This window comes from Mytilus edulis, chromosome 2 (assembly GCF_963676685.1).
Source record: "Mytilus edulis chromosome 2, xbMytEdul2.2, whole genome shotgun sequence".
Lineage (NCBI taxonomy): Eukaryota > Metazoa > Mollusca > Bivalvia > Mytilida > Mytilidae > Mytilus > Mytilus edulis.
Genome location: NC_092345.1, coordinates 66,497,669 through 66,516,222, shown reverse-complemented (window position 1 = coordinate 66,516,222; position 18,554 = coordinate 66,497,669). Strand labels below are relative to the sequence as shown.

Here is an 18,554-nt window from a genome sequence, read left to right as displayed (position 1 = left end):
TTATACCTATGGAATTGGCGATGCATGATTGTTAAGAGAATACTATTTGCACAATATTACTTTAACCGTAGAGTTAAGTTCTCAACGGAACCTTCTTTGTCAATTTCCAGATGTAAGTCAATATAAATATAAATTAAATGTAACTGTGGTATCTTATTTAAAATACAACGGTGTAAATCCGAATAAAAAAGCCACCAAGCTTTAATCAGCGAACTTCATCTTCTAGTATATAGCAGAAGGTTAAGTTAATGGACAATGCCAGCATCTTTACATTCTTCTTGAAAAGCAATAGATTTTAAAGGACACATCTAATTTCGATATCGTTTGGAATGATAGGAGAAAAATTCACATATGATTGTTTAGGATTTCTTATTAAGTGTCGTTAGAGTGAATTTTATAAAAAAAATAGTTACATATATTCCCAATTCTGTTATCATGAATCAGTTATATCTCTGATGAGTTTTTATATACTTTAGTAACGTGACAAACAAACGAAAACGTTATTTCGTTGTAGTTACAACGATTTTTTTACATTTTCAAAGCGAAAAGTTCAATTGACCAATCAAATTTAAAGTTAAACCCAACAAAAGAATGGAAAACAACTATCATATTCCTTACTCTATGTAAAATTGATAGATTTTTTCTTTTGCTGAAATAAATTGAGATCTGACTCCATTTTTTCTATATAAAATCATAATTAACTGTACTAATTATACAGAAACGCATTTCGACCGTTGGTGTTCTCGAAGCAAACAAGTTTGAATATTAAAGATTACATTTAAAGTAAAAATATACAAAGAATATGTATAGAAGCGTGAAGCAATAGATGAAGTGTATCTATAGCCTTCATTTTATATCTATCAGTGCAATAGATGAAGTGTATCTATAGCCTTCATTTTATATCTATCAGTAAGGTTATACGAATCTCCTGATAATTGTTACATGGAGGATTACTGCAAACAAACAAGCTGCTTAATTAAGATTCTAGAGTCAGGATTTTGAATATGACTAAATGTTGAATATATGTATATAACTATCAATCCGATTAAGGCATATAAATCATAAAGCAGGATTAACATTTTATTATTACGACTGATGATCGTTTGAGGAGCATTAAAATTCTAGTTATTTTTTTAGCAAATGTCATAGTGTTCTTATTTCTTCTTTGACTAGAATTTGTTATTGCTCCTTTGGTATCTATGTGTTTCTTTATGAAAGGAATCGCTTAATTATTATAGTTGGTATATCAACAAGGAATAAATATATTACCTTTTTGAAGGAGATACATGTATAAACCGGTCCGGTCCAAATGTAATACTCGCAAAATAATTGCTACCAAAAATACCGATCTAAGTTCAAAAAGGCGGAAGTCCAAAAAACCTGACAAATCATTTTTTTTTAACTTTGTCTACTAACGGAACGACGAAAAAAAACAACTGTCATATTTCTGAGATGATTCAACCATTTATGAGTTTATTTACAACCACTGGGTCGATGCCACTGCTGATAGAGATTTATTTCCCCGAGGGTATCATCAGCCCAGTAGTCAGCACTTCTGTGTTGACTTGAGTGATCATTGATATGTTCATAATAATAAATTTACTGTTAACAAAACTTTAAATTTTTAAAATAGTAAGGCTTTCCTACTCCATAATAGATTACCTAAGCTGTATGTGCAAAACTTTTAGGAATTTTTGGTCCTCAATGCTCTTCAACTTCGTACTCCATTTGGCCTTTTAAACATGTTTTTATTCGAGCGTCACTGATGAGTCTTTTGTAGACGAAACGCGGATCTGGCGTATGTATAAAATTTTAATCCTGATATCTATGATGCGTTTATTACCAAAGAAAATGAGGGTTTAATATAAGTTATCTACGTTCATATCCGTAGATATGGATATTTTAACACCCTGAAGTACCCAAGTACACCGTGAGGCGTAGCCGAAGGGTGTACAGGGTATTGAAGGGTGTTAAAATATCCATATCTACGGATATGAACGTAGATAACGAATTTATCCCCGGTCTTAGTCCGAATCGGGCGAGTTTTATGGAAATTCGGGTACAAAGTGTAACGTGAAAACAACGTTTTTTTCATTATCTAAAAAAGTTTTATTGAAATTTGGAAATTTTACATAGTTTCTACGGGGTGTAGGGTACTACCTTTGGTAGAACCCTACAGGTAGTCAAATATAAGACGTTTTTAATGCGGGGACAGAGAAAATGAATTGAGTCAAATTTGGCGCTCAATGTTGTGAGAGTTACGTCATAGATGGTGTGACGTCAACGTGGGTCATTTGCATAGCTAGGTCAGTAGTCCCATTCCTTGAAAATGTGGCAGTCAAGTGATGCATTTAATGAAATGAGTGTAAATGATCGGCATAATAGGACAAAATCGTTAATGAATTAAATATTTAATTACAAACATCATGGATAATCTACAGAATTCAATATTTCACAAGGAGCAATCATGGAACTAAGGAAAACTTGTGTGAAGTTCTCCGGGATAATGGTTAGCAACGTCCGAGGATATGGGTTAGCAACACCCAGGGGCTATGGGTTTTGTAACGACGTGCGTTAACCAATCAAAATCCTAGATATATACTAAGCCGGGGATAAACTGGTTTAATAGATGAAATATCTCCGACCCCCCCCCCCCTCTTGAAAGACGATTGTTTCTACAGTAATTCCGCTTTATTGACAAAATTAAATGAGCAACCCAAACAAGAATAATTGTTGATGTGACAATTATTTAAACCAAGCAGCTGAAACTATGTAAGAGTAAATCAGAGACATACAACGCAACTCACTAAAAGTCCAAACAAATTTACAATTGAATTTGACAAAGAAGCAGTTGTTGTAGTTGATAGTAAACTGACAAAGACCAAAAACAAACGTTTTGATTTTATACTACATAAATCAGAATGTCGTACTAATATACACGTTCCCGTTTATGAATAAAGGCAACAGGGGTATACTGCTTTTCGAAAGTCATAAATTGATTGAGAGAAAACAAATCCGGGTTACAAACTAAAACCGAGGGAATCACATCAACTATTAGAGGAAAACAACATAAACACTATAGTGCAACAAAAAAACAAAGGACTATGCAACACACAGTGAAACGAACTATTTGATAACTTACATTTTAAGAAATAATGGTGGGTTGAAACTAGTTGTGTGGCTAGCCAAACCTCGCGCTTTTATGGCAATGTTAAATATAACACTAAAATGACAACATTACATGACAAGACTACAGTACAAATAATTGCAAGAACATTCAGGACACGGAAATACAAATAACAGTACAATAGTATTTTCGACATGCTGATAGTTAACGGTACCAGGCTTATAATTTAATACGCCAGACGCGCGTTTCCTCTAAATAAGACTCATCAGTGACGCTCAGATCAAAATAGTAATAAATCCAAACAAGAACAAATTTGAAGAGCATTGATAATCCAAAATTCCAAAAAGTTGTGCCTAATACGGCTAAGGTTAAATATGCCTGGGATAAGAAAGTCCTTAGTATTTAGAATATTTCATACTTTTGCAAACAGTTATAAAGATGACCACATAATTGATATCAATGTCAACACCGAAGAGCTGACATACCGCAGAATAAAAACAAACACGTAAAACAACCTAGGAACCTCATAAAAACAGCACAACAGAACCACACATTGTCTGTCACACAACTGGATCGTATAAAACGTCAGCAGTATGTGAGCAGAAAAAGATAAATCAGGGTTATGTCAAAAAATATCACGTTATTTTTACGAAATTTTACCAAAAAATGAGGCGAAAGACACTGATTTTTTATTTGAACATTTGATAGATTAGTGTCAAGAGTTTCAGAATGTTCTCACTGAAAGACATTGAAATTCTAGTTTGAACAAAATTTTGGGGAATATGTGACATGGTCATCCCCCTTTTTCAATATTTATAGTAAATAAACGCTGAATGTTGTCATGAATACACAAAAAAAATAACTTTATATATTTCACCCTTTAATTTTTTGGAAATCAGATCTATTGAAGATACTATTAGCTACATATGCATGCACATATATGACACAACAGTTAGCTTGATGTATTAGAAAGCCAGGAATAGAAGATGATTAAACTTTTTGTGGTCAATTTTAATCTGATTTTCTAACTGTGGAGTGCTACCTAAACAAAAGTATGTGCTAGTTCAGTGAAGATGGACGTGATACAAAACTCCAAAAACATAAAAATGAACTAAAATTAAAAATCATACAAGACTAACAAAGGTCAGAGGCTCCTGACTTGGGACAGGCGCAAAATTTGAGGCCCTGTTAAACATGTTTAGTGAGATCTCTAACCGCCCCTATATTTCTGTCTAATATAGAAAAAAAACACACACAGCAAAACGCATAGTAAAACTCAGTTTAAAAGAAGCCCGAGTACGGTGTCAGAATAGGTTACAAAAATAAACTATTCAAAATAACAATGATACATTAATTAAAAAAGGACTACTTAGCAGATACTCAGGAATATGACAGTTGTTATCAATTCGTTTGTTGTGTTTGAGCTTTAGATTTTGCCGATTGATTAGAGATTTTCCTCGGAGTTAACTATTTTTTAAATTTACTTTTCACATACCAGATTTAGACTTCAATCAAACGGATTGAAAGGTTATGTCTTCATCATATGAAAATTAACGAAATTCATCGCGTTCAGAGTTCAGTATCATACCATCATAACAGATACGAGAAGAACATAACTCGTATCATGCTAACAACTGGTTTTAATTCCCATGCAAAGATCCTATGGGTGAATTAACATTAATACCAAAATATGCCATTTTTAATGACCTGACAACAGTATCGTAACTATATCCCTTCTGAATAATTATGTTTGAAGATTTAGTTAGCTTTTGAGGTGAATGCCGAAGTTTTTGTGCTTTGTAAAGAATATTACCATAAAAGATTGGGAGTGAAATACCTGATCGTATAAGATATCTGCATGTTGATTTATATGTACGGATGATGTCCTTGTATCGATGATAAAATTTAGTAAATGTTTTGACAAGTTTGTTATATCGAAAACGCTGGTGTAATAATGTTTCAGTATAGAATAGGCCAGTTGTTTTCCATTCGTTTTATGTGTTTGAACTTTTGATTTTTTGCATTTCGTATCCGATTTTACTATTTGAATATTTTTTTGGAGTTCGATAATTTTATTGTTTCAATTGTCATACATATCTATTTAATAGTGTATGTGTGTTTTTTGCTGATTGTATATTCGAAAGTAATTGCATATTTCGCTTATATTTTGTTACAAAATAAGATATATTTGTGATACGCTTTTAATTGTCTGTGTGTGTTTGTTGTTGGCGTTAAAAAAAAGATTTCATTAATATTCAGTTTTATTTCAATATGTCAATTTATAACAACTAAAACATACAGGAATGATAAAAAGAAATAACAATTTCAAAAAAGATAATCTAGACTGAAGTAGGATATTCTAATGGTATTTAACTATATTTTCTATTTGTTCACAAGATAATACGTTCCTATGTATAACATGTGGGTTATTGTTTCTTTTCCAGTCGCTTTAGTTTTTTTTTTTTTCCTTTAAGTTTACAACAATTCATAATTCTTAGTGGCGGAGGAATCTTGAATAAGACATACCCAGTAATATGAGTCATCAACACATGTGTGTTAATGACACATTATACTTATAATATGTTTGATGTTCTGGTTTCAATTGGAAAACCCTCTTCCTTTTCATTTAAGCAAAATGTATTAAGTCTTATGACTAATACTTCAGTGAATACCCTTTTGTAGTAATAAGACAACTAGGAAAGTATAAGTTGAATAAATGATGCGATAAATAATATACTAAAACAATACACATGTTCAAAAATGTGAAAACAAACAACCATATGTAAATATATTAATAAATAAAAATGTTCTATCTCTCTATAGATGTCTCTCTCATTTTTTCCCTCTCTTTCTCTCACTTTTCCCTCTCACTTTCTCCCTCTCTATCTCTCTCACTATTTTCCCTCTCTTTCTTTACACAATGCATGTACACAATAGACAGACATAAACTGACATTATCACTGTTCATAAAAATATCACAATGTATAATAGCACTTTTCTCTATGGCATCTAATGTGTAGTTTGCAGTTCGACTATTTATAAGTTCGACTCACTATATTACATAATATTATGCAAGCTATATGACTGATGAGACACACTTCGTTGAATTTCATTAAAAAAAATATTGCACAAGTGTAAATATAAATTGTAGCACCAACATTTTCAATAGTCATCGGAGATTCTTAGATAATTCCAAAACGTTCCAAGTGTTTCCGAATGATCAACGTCCGGCAACCATTCAGAACTCTTTGGATGTTATTAGTGTCCACTGCACAAGTATAATAATATTCACAACTATGATGCGTGTGCCATTCTTTGTCTTGTTTTGTTGATCTGTGTTGGAGATTTATTTCACCTTTGACAATTTTCTGTAAAATAAATTTATATTATGCAAATTCTTTTATACGAATAGGCCACACCCATATATCAACTATTCAGAGCGTTGTTTTTTTTTTAAATTCGGAATTGGATACGCAAAATTGCCAGATATTGGTTGTATATGAATTTCTTATAATTTGTTTGTTTCTTGTGTCTTCTGTTCCAGTTTATGATGTGGTGTTAAATTTAACCTGTTACTTTATAATCGTGTTAAAAACAAAACAGTGATTGTAAGTAGATTTTATTTCAACCTTGCATATTGAATTATAGGTGTTAACTTTGAGTATTTCATGACTTTTATAAACGCTAAATTGATGAAAGATTCTTATTTTGTATTTATAGAATACATTTCAATTGCGAAAAAGAATGTAGTCCTTTGAAGGCGTTAAAGACAAAATATTCGATTAATTCGTAACCTTAACATTTTAACATCTGGTAAAAGTATGTTGTTATATTATACGTGAATAAACCACTTGTTCTTACCATAAATAGATGTTTTATATAAACAGCTGTTTTTACGACATCTGGATGTAAATCTGGTCTTGAATTACTTCTCCCTTTCTTTTTCTTTTCCTTTTCCTCTGTCGTAGAAAATGAATCTAGGAATTCATTTTTTTCATTGTCTGTAAAAATAAGTACATGGAATATAATTTATGTTTTGCCTTTTCATAATAAAAATTTCTTGATATTAAAAAAATAATTTATCAGAATATCAATCGAAAAAAAAATATACAAAAAATTGCAGATTTAATAAACTGTTATTTTTAGGATTTCATTATATATGATGTTGTTCATATAACATCTCGCTTCCTATTTGTAATTACCATTTACAACTAGCCACTTTTCTTATGTTTGATATTATAATATTAATATAAACTCACTTGAAGCAGTAAATGAGTCGAAATCTGGGAAGATGTGTGGATATTTCTTCACAAGTTCGGCAATACAACGACCTTTGGCGACCTTCTCTGCTAGGACGTCTATTTTATTCAGGAAGAGAAGAACTGAGACATTCCGCAAGAACCTGTTTATTAAAAACAACACTTAAAATTACAATTGTTTAGCATAATGGTGTAATGTAAATTTTAATCAAGCTTATCAAAATAACTGTATTATATCGTAGTGAGAGAAAACGGAACATTGGGCGAAAATACGATCTTATTTGACTCATTGTGAAATGATATAAATCGGTTAATAATGTTGTAAAAATGGTAGTAATATTGAAATAAACAACATGTAACAAATTTATGTCATTCAAGTTAGTCATTATATTTTACTGACAATTTAGCACAAATATTTGCACCGACTTCCCTTATTTATTACTCACTTTCATACTAAAGGTAGACTAAGTATTAACCATTATTATTGATCAAACGAATTTTTTAATACTATGTCAAATCTATTTATATTTCACTTCCTCGGGCTTTTGTGGTTTATTGTTGTAATTTATGGAAGCAATTGAGATCATTTACCTTAATAGTCCTTATTAATTAAGTAGAATATATTGTACGTGCAAATGCAATAAAAATTATTTGTAGCCTTTCATCAGATAGTTTTATTTACCTGTTTTTCCAAACTTGTTCGAATATTTCTAATGCTTCTAGTAGTCTGTTTTTGGTTGGGTCTTCTCTTAATGTTGTATCAAAGCTACCACAATCGACCATGAATAGAATTACAGCAACGCTGTCAAACACTTGTATCCACTTTTTTCTTTCTCCTTGCTGACCACCAACATCGAATACACTGTAGAAATTAAAATTGGTTTAGTACAAAACATAGACTATTATTCATTAATACATAGTAGCAATAAACAAAACAACTATGTCAATTGGACATACTTTGATACTTTATCTGCCCTTGAATTTTAACTAGATAACATTTTTGTTCGCTTTGGAGATTCCGTATATCGTCAGGTTATCGGAATTCCAATGGGGACTAACTGTGCACCACTTATTGCGGACCTGTTTTTGTATTGCTATGAGTTACAATTTATGACAAAAATCAGCAAAGACCCATCGAAACAATATCTGATACACAAATTTAATAATACTTTTAGATATTTGGATGATATTTTAGCTCTCAATAATGACGACTTCAGTATGTATACTAAAGAAATTTATCCTGTTGAACTTACTTTAAATAAAGCTAATACTAACAATGACCACTGCCCTTTCCTCGATCTTGATATATATACCATTAACGGAAAGCTTAACACTAAAATTTATGATAAAAGAGATGATTTCTCATTTCCTATCGTTAATTATCCATTTTTAGATGGTGACGTTCCCTTGTCACCATCTTACGGTGTTTATATATCTCAACTTGTACGATTCGCTCGTGTATGTAACAATGTTTTAGATTTTAACGAGAAAAATTTATGTATTACTGAAAAATTATTACACCAGGGTTTTCGATATCACAAACTAGTCAAAACATTTACTAAATTTTATCATCGGTATAAGGACATCATTCGTAAATATAGCTCAACATGCAGACTTCTTATATGTTCAGGTATTTCACATCCAATATTTTATGGAAATATTCTTTATAAAGCACAAATATGTCAGTATTCACCTCAGAAGATAACAAAACCTTTAAATAGACTTATTAAGAAGGGATATAGTTACGATACTGTTGTCAGGTCATTAAAGATTGCATATTTTGGCGTTAATATTGATTATCTTATAGGGTCTTTGCATCGGAACTAAACACATTTATTATTAATAAACCAGTTGTTGGCATGACACGGGTTATGTTCTTCATATATGTTATGATGGTATGATACTAAACCCCTCACAGGGAGGATTGGGCCTGATATTCATATGATGAAGACATAATTTTTCAATCAGTTTAATTGAAGTCCGGAGCTGGCATGTCAGTTAACTGCTAGTAGTCTGATGTTATTTATGTATTATTGTCATTTTGTTTATTTCCTTTGGTTACATCTTCTGACATCAGACTCGGACTTCTCTTGAACTGAATTTTAATGTGCGTATTGTTATACGGTTACTTTGCTGCATTAGCTAGAGGTATAGGGGGAGGGTTGAGATCTCACAAACATGTTTAACCCGCCGCATTTTTGCGCCCTGTCCCAAGTCAGGAGCCTCTGGCCTTTGTTAGTCTTGTATTATTTTAAATTTTAGTTTCTTGTGTACAATATGGTGTTCATTATCACTGAACCAATATATATTTGTTTAGGGGTCAGCTGAAGGACGACTCCGGGTGCGAGAATTTCTCGTTGCATTGAAGACCTGATGGTGACCTTCTGCTGTTGTCTGCTCTATGGTCGGGTTGTTGTCTCTTTGGCACAATCCCCATTTCCATTCTCAATTTTATAGTTTTTTGAAAGCATTTGTTTTCGTTAATCATTTGTTACTCTGAGCATGTTTATTTGTCTTAATACATTCTATTGACAAAGTTTAGACAGTTTATAGAAAAGAAACAAGACTGATGAAACATACAGAAACAGGGAAACAATTCGAAATTTGTCGAGAATTATTGGGAAAGGTAAGAATGGAAAAACTAAATGGAAATAAATTTGAGAATTACAGAAACTGACGAAAAAGAAAAATTCAAATTGGGAAAACGATTCTACTGATTAAATGTTATCATATTTTACTATACAGCTGTATTTTTTATAACTTACCTGAATCTAACTTGGTTTCCACCATCAGGAACATTGAATTCAATGTTCTGTATAGCAGTTGTCACCACTCGACACCGCAAAATATCTTGATCTGAGGGAACATAGTCGTCATTATACACTTCTTCTACTTTATCAAGAAAACTGAAAAACAAACAAAAAGTTATGATTATTATATAAGACATTAACTTTTCTTGGGTGACAGAAGTACATCTAATAAATGAACTAGAGAAAAATGATTTGGAAATTTGATAAAATAATTGTATAAGAAACTAAGCAGTTATTTCCAAACACCTGATTCAAATTGCGTTTCTTTACGGACATGAACGATACGATACAAAAGATCTCTAAAAACATACTTTTGTTTATAAAATACAAACTCATATATCATATAACTTGAATAGCGAATACTACTATTGAAGCAAGGAATATACCAAAAATAGCAACATCAGCTCTAAGCAAGTAACATTCTCTTTCTGTTTATTATGTGTAGTTATACAATAAAATATACTTCAAAGGGATACTGATCTTGTAGTTTACTGTCCAGATAAACGGTAAAACACTAACATACCAGATTATACCGGTGATATATATATATATATACAGAAACTTACTATTGCGCACAATCTATTAACTGGAATTCATGAGATCGACTGAAACATTCTTGTACACCTGGATCTGACCAGAGTTGTCGAACGTGTGTTGCAAATTCTTTCGTGTGTTGAATCATGGGGTTTCCTGCTTCCTTCAGCATAAACTCCAAACTTGTGTAACTTTCTTTACTGCATAATGAGATTCCTAATTGTTGCATGGCTAATACTAACACCTGAAAGGTAAAATAAACATGTGTTGATGAACAAAAACTGTATATTATATATAAAAATTATTATAAAAGCAAAGTGAAAATGATAAAACTCTAACGTTGACTGCAGTTCCTAGAACATCTAACTTGTCTTTTAACTCTTTGAACAAATAGTTTAAGAATATTCTATTACTGACTGATGTAAAGGTTGCATTTTTTAAATAGTTTGTCATCGGTTTTGTTTCAGATTTGACCATTATAGTGCAAATAACTTACCACGATAGATTCTTTAATATTTCTCTTAATATCGGCTATCTTCTCGATTTTTTCTCTGAAAAACAAAATTACAGTACAGGATGTGTATATAAACTCGGTATTATCACAGATATTTCTACTGCTAACATCAACGACCATTGGTCAATATTAGCTAGACCTCTCATTTCTAGTTGTACACACCATGTTTTGGTTAATATTGTCTTATATCAAAGATATCATTGAAAAATTAGATTGGATTTTCTTATTAGTGTAAAAGCTCCATATTATGATTGAACAATAGCAATTGATTCTTTGATGTTGGCAAATCCTATTATATACTTGTATTTCAATTACAAATTTTACAGAATAAATTAATTGTAATTTCTGGAATAGAGAATGAAATGTCTGATCCCGTCCCCTAATAAAACAGAAAAGATACACGCATTTATATAATAAGTGATTAATATGTTGGCTGGTGACTCGTATTTTCTAATTCGTCCAGTATGTGTGGTTAATCTCTTATGTTAACGTGCATTCATGGATTCGTATCATTGTTCGGTGACTCATATATACTTTATATATTCTTATTTGACCAATATATGTGGTTGATGGCTTCTTATATCTAAGTGCATTTGTGGATTGATATGCTGACCGACCGTGCAGGGCTGTATAGCGAGTCAATGTAGTTAAAAACTTCCATATATATGATATGTTGTCCGGTGACTCGTATATTTTAATTCAGCCAGTATGTGTGGTTGATCTTTTATGTCAACTTGCAATTTATATGAATTGATATTTTATCCCCTTGACACACGTGTAACAAAGTATGTGAATGCCGAAAAGAGCACATAATTTGAGTTTCTTTTTTTTTTTTATTTTGCATAAAGAAACAGGCAAGCAGTTTGTAGCAGTTAATTTGTTTATTTAATTTCTGTTTTATTACCTTACTCAGGGTGCTTTGATAAACTGCTGGCCATAATTAAAATACTAAAATATTTGTAATTTTCTATTAGGGTGTTGTTGATGTTGAGATAGGTTTGGTTGGTACAGAAAAACAATCACTTTTACCGAGAGTACAAGGAAGCTACCGTCAGGTTCATGTTTACATTCGGAATTGGTTGATTACCCCTAATAGTACATACAAACTTCAATGTTAGTTTCCTTAATTGTATACTGTAGACTTAATGTCTCGAGGACCAGGCATTTCATCCTAAAGTACATGTTTAGGGTAAAGTTGAAGGAAAAAGTGTGACACACATGCTTGATGCTCATGTGTTATGTGCTGTATACTTTAGCAGTACATATGTTTTATTCGAAACGCGCGTCTGGCGTACTAATTTATAATCCTGGTACCTTTGGTAACTATTTTATATACTTGAGTGTAGGTGTTGTATATATCTTGTTTGGGTGTGTAATATATGTCATATTAACAGTACTTTCATTGTCATTATGTTTAATTAATAAAAGTTTTTTAATCATTTGAAGGACATTTTTATACGTCTATTTTAGTTGTGTAAAGTGTACTTACTGCATATCGAAGCCATTTATGTGTATTATTTTCATCTGTTTTGTGATTGTACTTTTACCAGATTCACCAGTACCTGAAAATATAGAACAATGTATATATCTTGTCTACTTTAAACTTTGCTTGGAGCTTATGGCATCTACTTCAACTGTACTTTTACGAAATAATTACCTTTTACTGAATTATAATAGACTATCTACGAGGTCGCAGATATAATTCCCGTCACGTGTAAATTTATACTCTAATCTTTGTCATTTATCTAGAAATATCCTGTTGCATAAGTGCATACATACTCCTCTTAGAGATCCTCAGGAAAATTATTATAAATACTGTCAGGTAACTCACATTCAATTCAAAGCATTGCTTACTGGTGTAACGTCATAATATTGTTTAAATGTTACACGAATGTTATCTGTATTTAAAATGAGTGAAAGTGGTTTATCTTAATCAAAACAAATATTTGAAGAAGAATACTACAAATTTTGTTTACCACACACATCCAATTACAAAGATGGTTGGCTAGAAAATTACAAGTGCTTGTTAACATTTTGACGTCATCTTTGACGTAAAGGTGCCGTGAAATAAAGCAAAACCTAAACTGTTTATATTTTTGTTTTCATTATGGACCCGTTCACCTCGTACTTAAAGATTTTAAAGTGACCTAGTTTTATTGCATTGGTTAGTTGTTTACCAAATCACTTAAATTCTATGTTGATTTTGTGAATTTAAAAAGTATCTCTTTCAACTCAATAAAACATGAGGGGACGAACATTTGATATTATAAGTAGAAGGGCAGGAGGATTGTTATCTGACAGAATATTTGTTTTCAACTTTTTCAAGTCTCGCTTATGTTATATAGTTCCATTATTGTACACATTTTTATCCTCTATTTTCGTCATCTATTAAGAATGGTGTATCAAAGAATAAATAACCACTGTGTTGACATATAGATTGGTGTTGCATTCATTCTTTGGTTTAATAGGACATATTCAGAAGATTTTCATATTAACATATAGGAACAAACCAGTTAGTGACCGCATTGTGTCAAAAAAATGGTTGCCTTGCCATGTTTTGTAAGGCGATTCAAATTTAGAATCACAGACTGACGTCTCACCTGAAACCAATTGTTTCCCCTTCATGAAATAATGTTTAAGATATAAGTATTAAACCAATGACACGAATATCTTAAATAATTTGTATCTATGCTTGGCACTTCTACGAGAACTTACCTAATAAAAGTATTTTCAATTTCTTCAGTTCTTGTTTATGGTGGTCTTTCAGTATACGTGTTACTTCTTTGTCACGTTGTTTCGCTCTTTTTGCTTCATCTGGATTAATATAATGTCTAAAATGTTCATCACAACTTCGACCAAAGCATGACATTACATCCATTGTCTTTATGAAAGCTCGTTGTGTAGAGTCAACCATAAATTACATATAACACTTTAATATCCTATAAGTTTTTTTTAAACCGAATTGATAATTCGTTTGTATTGTTATAGAATTTCCAAATATTAGCTTCTTTTGTCAGTTTCACTATTCACTAACCATAACTCTCATTGTCTGAAAGAAAATAAACAGGTAAATATAAAGCACTGAAGTTATACATACAAAGATATACAAGATCTTAAAGTACAGTTTATATAAACATTTATTCAAGTTCGTAAATTGATTAAATCTGGTGTCTGTTCACACTCAATAAACCTTTCGAAGGATATTCAAGTACGAACAAATTTAAGCAGAGTCTTTGGTAGATGTTGATGAAACGAAATTTTATATAATTCGTATCTTCTTCTATTTATGTTTGCAATATTTCACAGTAGCTGAATCAGTATTTAATGTGATAAATTCTGACTTTAACCAGACGGTACAATAAACTGATATGAAACTATTCTTTTCATCATACTGTTGGTTGTTTTTTTCTCATTCCAGGTTATTTTCCCTTAATGTTACATCAAACGTAGTAAGAACAAACCGTGTCAAGTTATTTATCAAAATAATATATAGTTTGTACAAAACGTTTTGTAATAAATATGCTCATTACACCTGCAAAAATGTGTGTTTTAGTGCTCTACGTGACTTTTAAAAAATGTTATACAATGTTGACTACATTCTAAATAGGGCCTATTCTATTTTTTGTCAAAATGATGTCAACGTACGAATAATGTGCCTTTTTTTAATTAGTAACAAATTTAACACTAAGCACTCTATTAATCACATAAGCTATAATGCATGTATACTTGTAACGGTAGTCAGTCATACATTAGGTACATGTTATATAGATTTAAAACCTCTCATCAACATACTTCATTCTAAATCAGGAAATGTTATAGTTATAAACATTGATTTTATTGATTTCCTTATCAGCAAATTTTTGGACCTAAATATTTTTATTGAAAAAACAGGTCCTATTTTAAACTCTTCATAACAAAAAGTAAATAAGGTATGTTGGATATTGAATTCTGACACATATGCTACCAAAGAACTGGGAGACACAAGGTTTGTAGATGGCCTTGAAACAAAGTTGCTCTATCGATTAAAAGAGATAAGACAGCAACCCCAAAACAAATTACCAGAATACCATAAACAGATATTTATTCGGTTTCCAAAATCATGGTTTCCCAAGAGCACTTAATTGTACTTGCATTTGATAAAATATGTTCTGACCTTAGTTACATATGATTTGGTTAAGTATGGATCGTGTATATGTATCTTTTGAGATTAAAGGTGCGTTTTTTATATTATAAAGCAAACTAAAAACAAAGTTATTTACCAAATTCTGAAATTCCGAAAGCGAAAGAAAATCCAATTTCCAATGGATAAACGAATATCTATATAATACGTATACATTAAGTGCAAAGAATGATGGGTATTAAAACATAAAACTGAACGTGCAGTTTTAATTGTTCATTGCCGTTTATAAAATAGCATATATTTATGTAATGTAACCTTTGTATATTTAAAACAACTGTTTAGGGATGTGATTACGCAACATATCATTTTTATTTTGATATACTTGTCAAATGTCAGTTAACGTTTTTACAACTCGGTCATGAAAATGTTTGTTTTATTTAAAATCAAGTTCTTGAAATAGAAGTCCACGTTCAAATCACCTGATGGTTAAACAATGTAATGTCAGAACGGTACATGCGATTTAATAAGTACAGTTAAACATTGAAACAGAAAATGTAATTCTTAAATTAGTCGTCTCCATATCTTTTTCTTAAGAAATAACATACATGCAGTCAAAATAATTTGATATACAGATTTATTGATAGCTTTACCGTTTTCAAGTACCATTATAATATTGCTCCAATTCGTTTAGACACGGTTTTAGCACCTGTAAAGTAGGTGCACTTTTAAATGACGTTTGGTCCCCTACGTTGTCTTTAGTACTATTTACTTAAACCAGCAAAAACATTAAATACCTAACAATTTCTCAAATAGTGGATGTTCACCTGCTGAAAATATAAAGGACAAAACAAGCGAATCTCTGGATAGGTATAACATTTATATACATTTGTTATGAACCTTGCATGGTATCATCTACAGATGCTGACTAAAATTACAACACATATTTCTTTTTTCAATAATTTATTATTAAAACAACCAGAGACATATATACACATGTGTATATATGTCTCTGAAACAGCCCATTATGGGTAAAAAGTAATATTTCTTAATATTAAAATACAGGTTGTGTTGTATGCTTGTTATACATAAACAGCTGTCAGTGTGACATATCTTATTCAAATATAAGTATCGGTAAAGTGTAGATATATTTAGATATAATTTAAGTAACATAAATTGTAAGTCAAACCTATAAATGTCGCCCTGAGTTATTATCATTTAAAAGTTATTTAGCACTCCCAATGTTTGTCTTTCCTTGTCACGGTATACTTACGAAAAGACTGAATTGACTAATTGAAACAGATTTTTACGCATTTTAACTGAAATATTGCTAAGTAGAAGATGTATATTGAATGTTTGGGATAGATCACAATAAAAGAATGATAGAAATTCCTTTTTTTTCTGGAAAACAATCTCATTTCAAAGACTAAAGACCAGTTGGTTATCAGGAAACATACAGAACGATGATCACGATAATCGGGTGCGACCCTTGGATAGAAATGAGAAAAGTGTTGTGCCTTTATGTCAATATAAAAGCAATTGATAAGCCGAAACCTCAAGGTAAAAGTCACACCCTGGCTTACAAATCAGCTATGCAATTATCAGCTGATGTTTTTTTTTTTTTTTTGTAAAATCATCATAAAGAATTCGTTGATCACACATATTTTTTTCATTTTTATTTCATAAGTTTTTTTTAGTTAAGTCTCCTTCTTGATCGCTTACTTTTATGGTATCTTAATATAACTTGATACTGTTCCACTATTACAAGACAAAAGCTTTTCAGTGCTGTGATTCAATAGTGTTCTTTTTATTACATAATTTTAAAATATAAGCAGATAAGATAAAAGAAAAAAAAATCAAACAAACAGTACTTGAAAGATTAAAAAAACAGTGTGTCCCAATATATATCCTCTGATAAGACATGTTTTAGTCATCCCCTATTTATAAAGTTTCCTCAATTTTTTTTTTTTTCATAAAAAATTAAACATTTCGGTTTGGACTCGTTAGAAAACCCAATACTTTCAATGGTATATTTGAATGTGATAAATTCATAGATACCAAAATTTAAGTTTGCACAAGGACATTCCTGCATCCATGTACGTTAACTTTTAGAAAATAAATAAAGTCTACTCACAGTTAGGGTGGTTTATATAGTCCAATTTCTAATGGCCAAAAAAGCCTATTATAACTATTCTAATGCAACTAATTTCAATCACTTACCTATGTAAAACAAACGTAGATATATTTATCCAATAATGTATATATATAGTCATTGCACTACTGATAGTTCATGTAAAATGAAGTTAAACCTCATAAATATCATACTTAATAGATAACTAGATTGTAAATACGCATGCGCGCAGGTAAACGTTAAACTGGCCTTAGTCTTATTATATGATGTGCAATTTTACTTGTTAAAATGACGAACAAGAAAAAAATAATAAAGCGTTTTTATACCTTCTTCACTTGTGATTATAAATGCTGGATTATAACAAAATATTTGATGAAACACATTAGCAGCTAGAAGTCTGAGATAAAAAAAATGAACCAATAACAAAATAAAATTCACAAAACATGCAACAGAAAACTAAGATTAAGAAACCATATTCATATTCAAATTTGGGCTGAAATAAAGATTAATTGTGTTACAACTAAGTATTTGGAAACCTTTACAAGTTTTGCATTAAGTAAGGAGCTTTGTCTTTCAGAACCGTCGGTTCTCGGGGTCCCCGTGGTATGAAGTTCTTTGTCAACGTAATTATAACATTCGTGAGCCGTAAAATAATATTTTAAATTTACTTTTCGTGAGGGGTATACATTTAAGATGGTCCTTTGATTCCGTTGTTATACATAGAAATAGGAATGTGTGTTGTATTCAACACAACCTAATTTGAAAATTTGAAAATCCTGCAATATTTTTTTCTGAATAGCACGAGTTAAAACTTAGAACAAATGGCTGTTTAACATATTAAGGTACAGACAGTTTTTTGATACCACAGAACTGTTATTTCATTTGATTTTACTAATCAAAATATAATCTATGTGTTGTTAGCATGCACAAAGTGTTCATGAATGTGTAAATAACCACGGTACCATTGAACCCCCATGTCTTTTTTAAGTCACATAGTAAAACATGACGTGTTTGAACTGTCGATAACAGTTAGCATATCAACAACAGCCCCGTATTATCCCG

General features: G+C 31.0%; 1 protein-coding gene across 1 annotated transcript; it reads right to left on the bottom strand.

Annotated features, from left to right (window-relative positions):
* Window positions 1–5,370: 5,370 nt before the first annotated feature.
* LOC139512715 (guanine nucleotide-binding protein G(s) subunit alpha-like) lies at window positions 5,371–17,696 on the bottom strand. The gene is made up of 10 exons (XM_071300578.1): window positions 17,582–17,696; window positions 13,960–14,293; window positions 12,734–12,806; window positions 11,227–11,281; window positions 10,763–10,974; window positions 10,152–10,292; window positions 8,069–8,248; window positions 7,387–7,529; window positions 6,989–7,128; window positions 5,371–6,495 (listed from the first exon to the last, which is right to left on the bottom strand). Exons 2-10 carry the CDS (start codon window positions 14,156–14,158, stop codon window positions 6,310–6,312), a joined length of 1,329 nt encoding a protein of 442 aa, XP_071156679.1. The 5' UTR covers window positions 14,159–14,293; window positions 17,582–17,696; the 3' UTR covers window positions 5,371–6,309.
* Window positions 17,697–18,554: the final 858 nt, after the last annotated feature.

Bases quoted from the DNA above. Each gene is read 5' to 3' on its own strand.
- LOC139512715 (XM_071300578.1), bottom strand. From the start codon at position 14,158: ATGGTTGACTCTACACAACGAGCTTTCATAAAGACAATGGATGTAATG. The intron at 11,282-12,733 runs GTAAGTACACTT...TTTGTTTTTCAG, and splicing joins ATAAATGGCTTCGATATGCA to AGAAAAAATCGAGAAGATAG. The intron at 6,496-6,988 runs GTAAGAACAAGT...TTTATTTTACAG, and splicing joins ATATAAAACATCTATTTATG to AAAATTGTCAAAGGTGAAAT.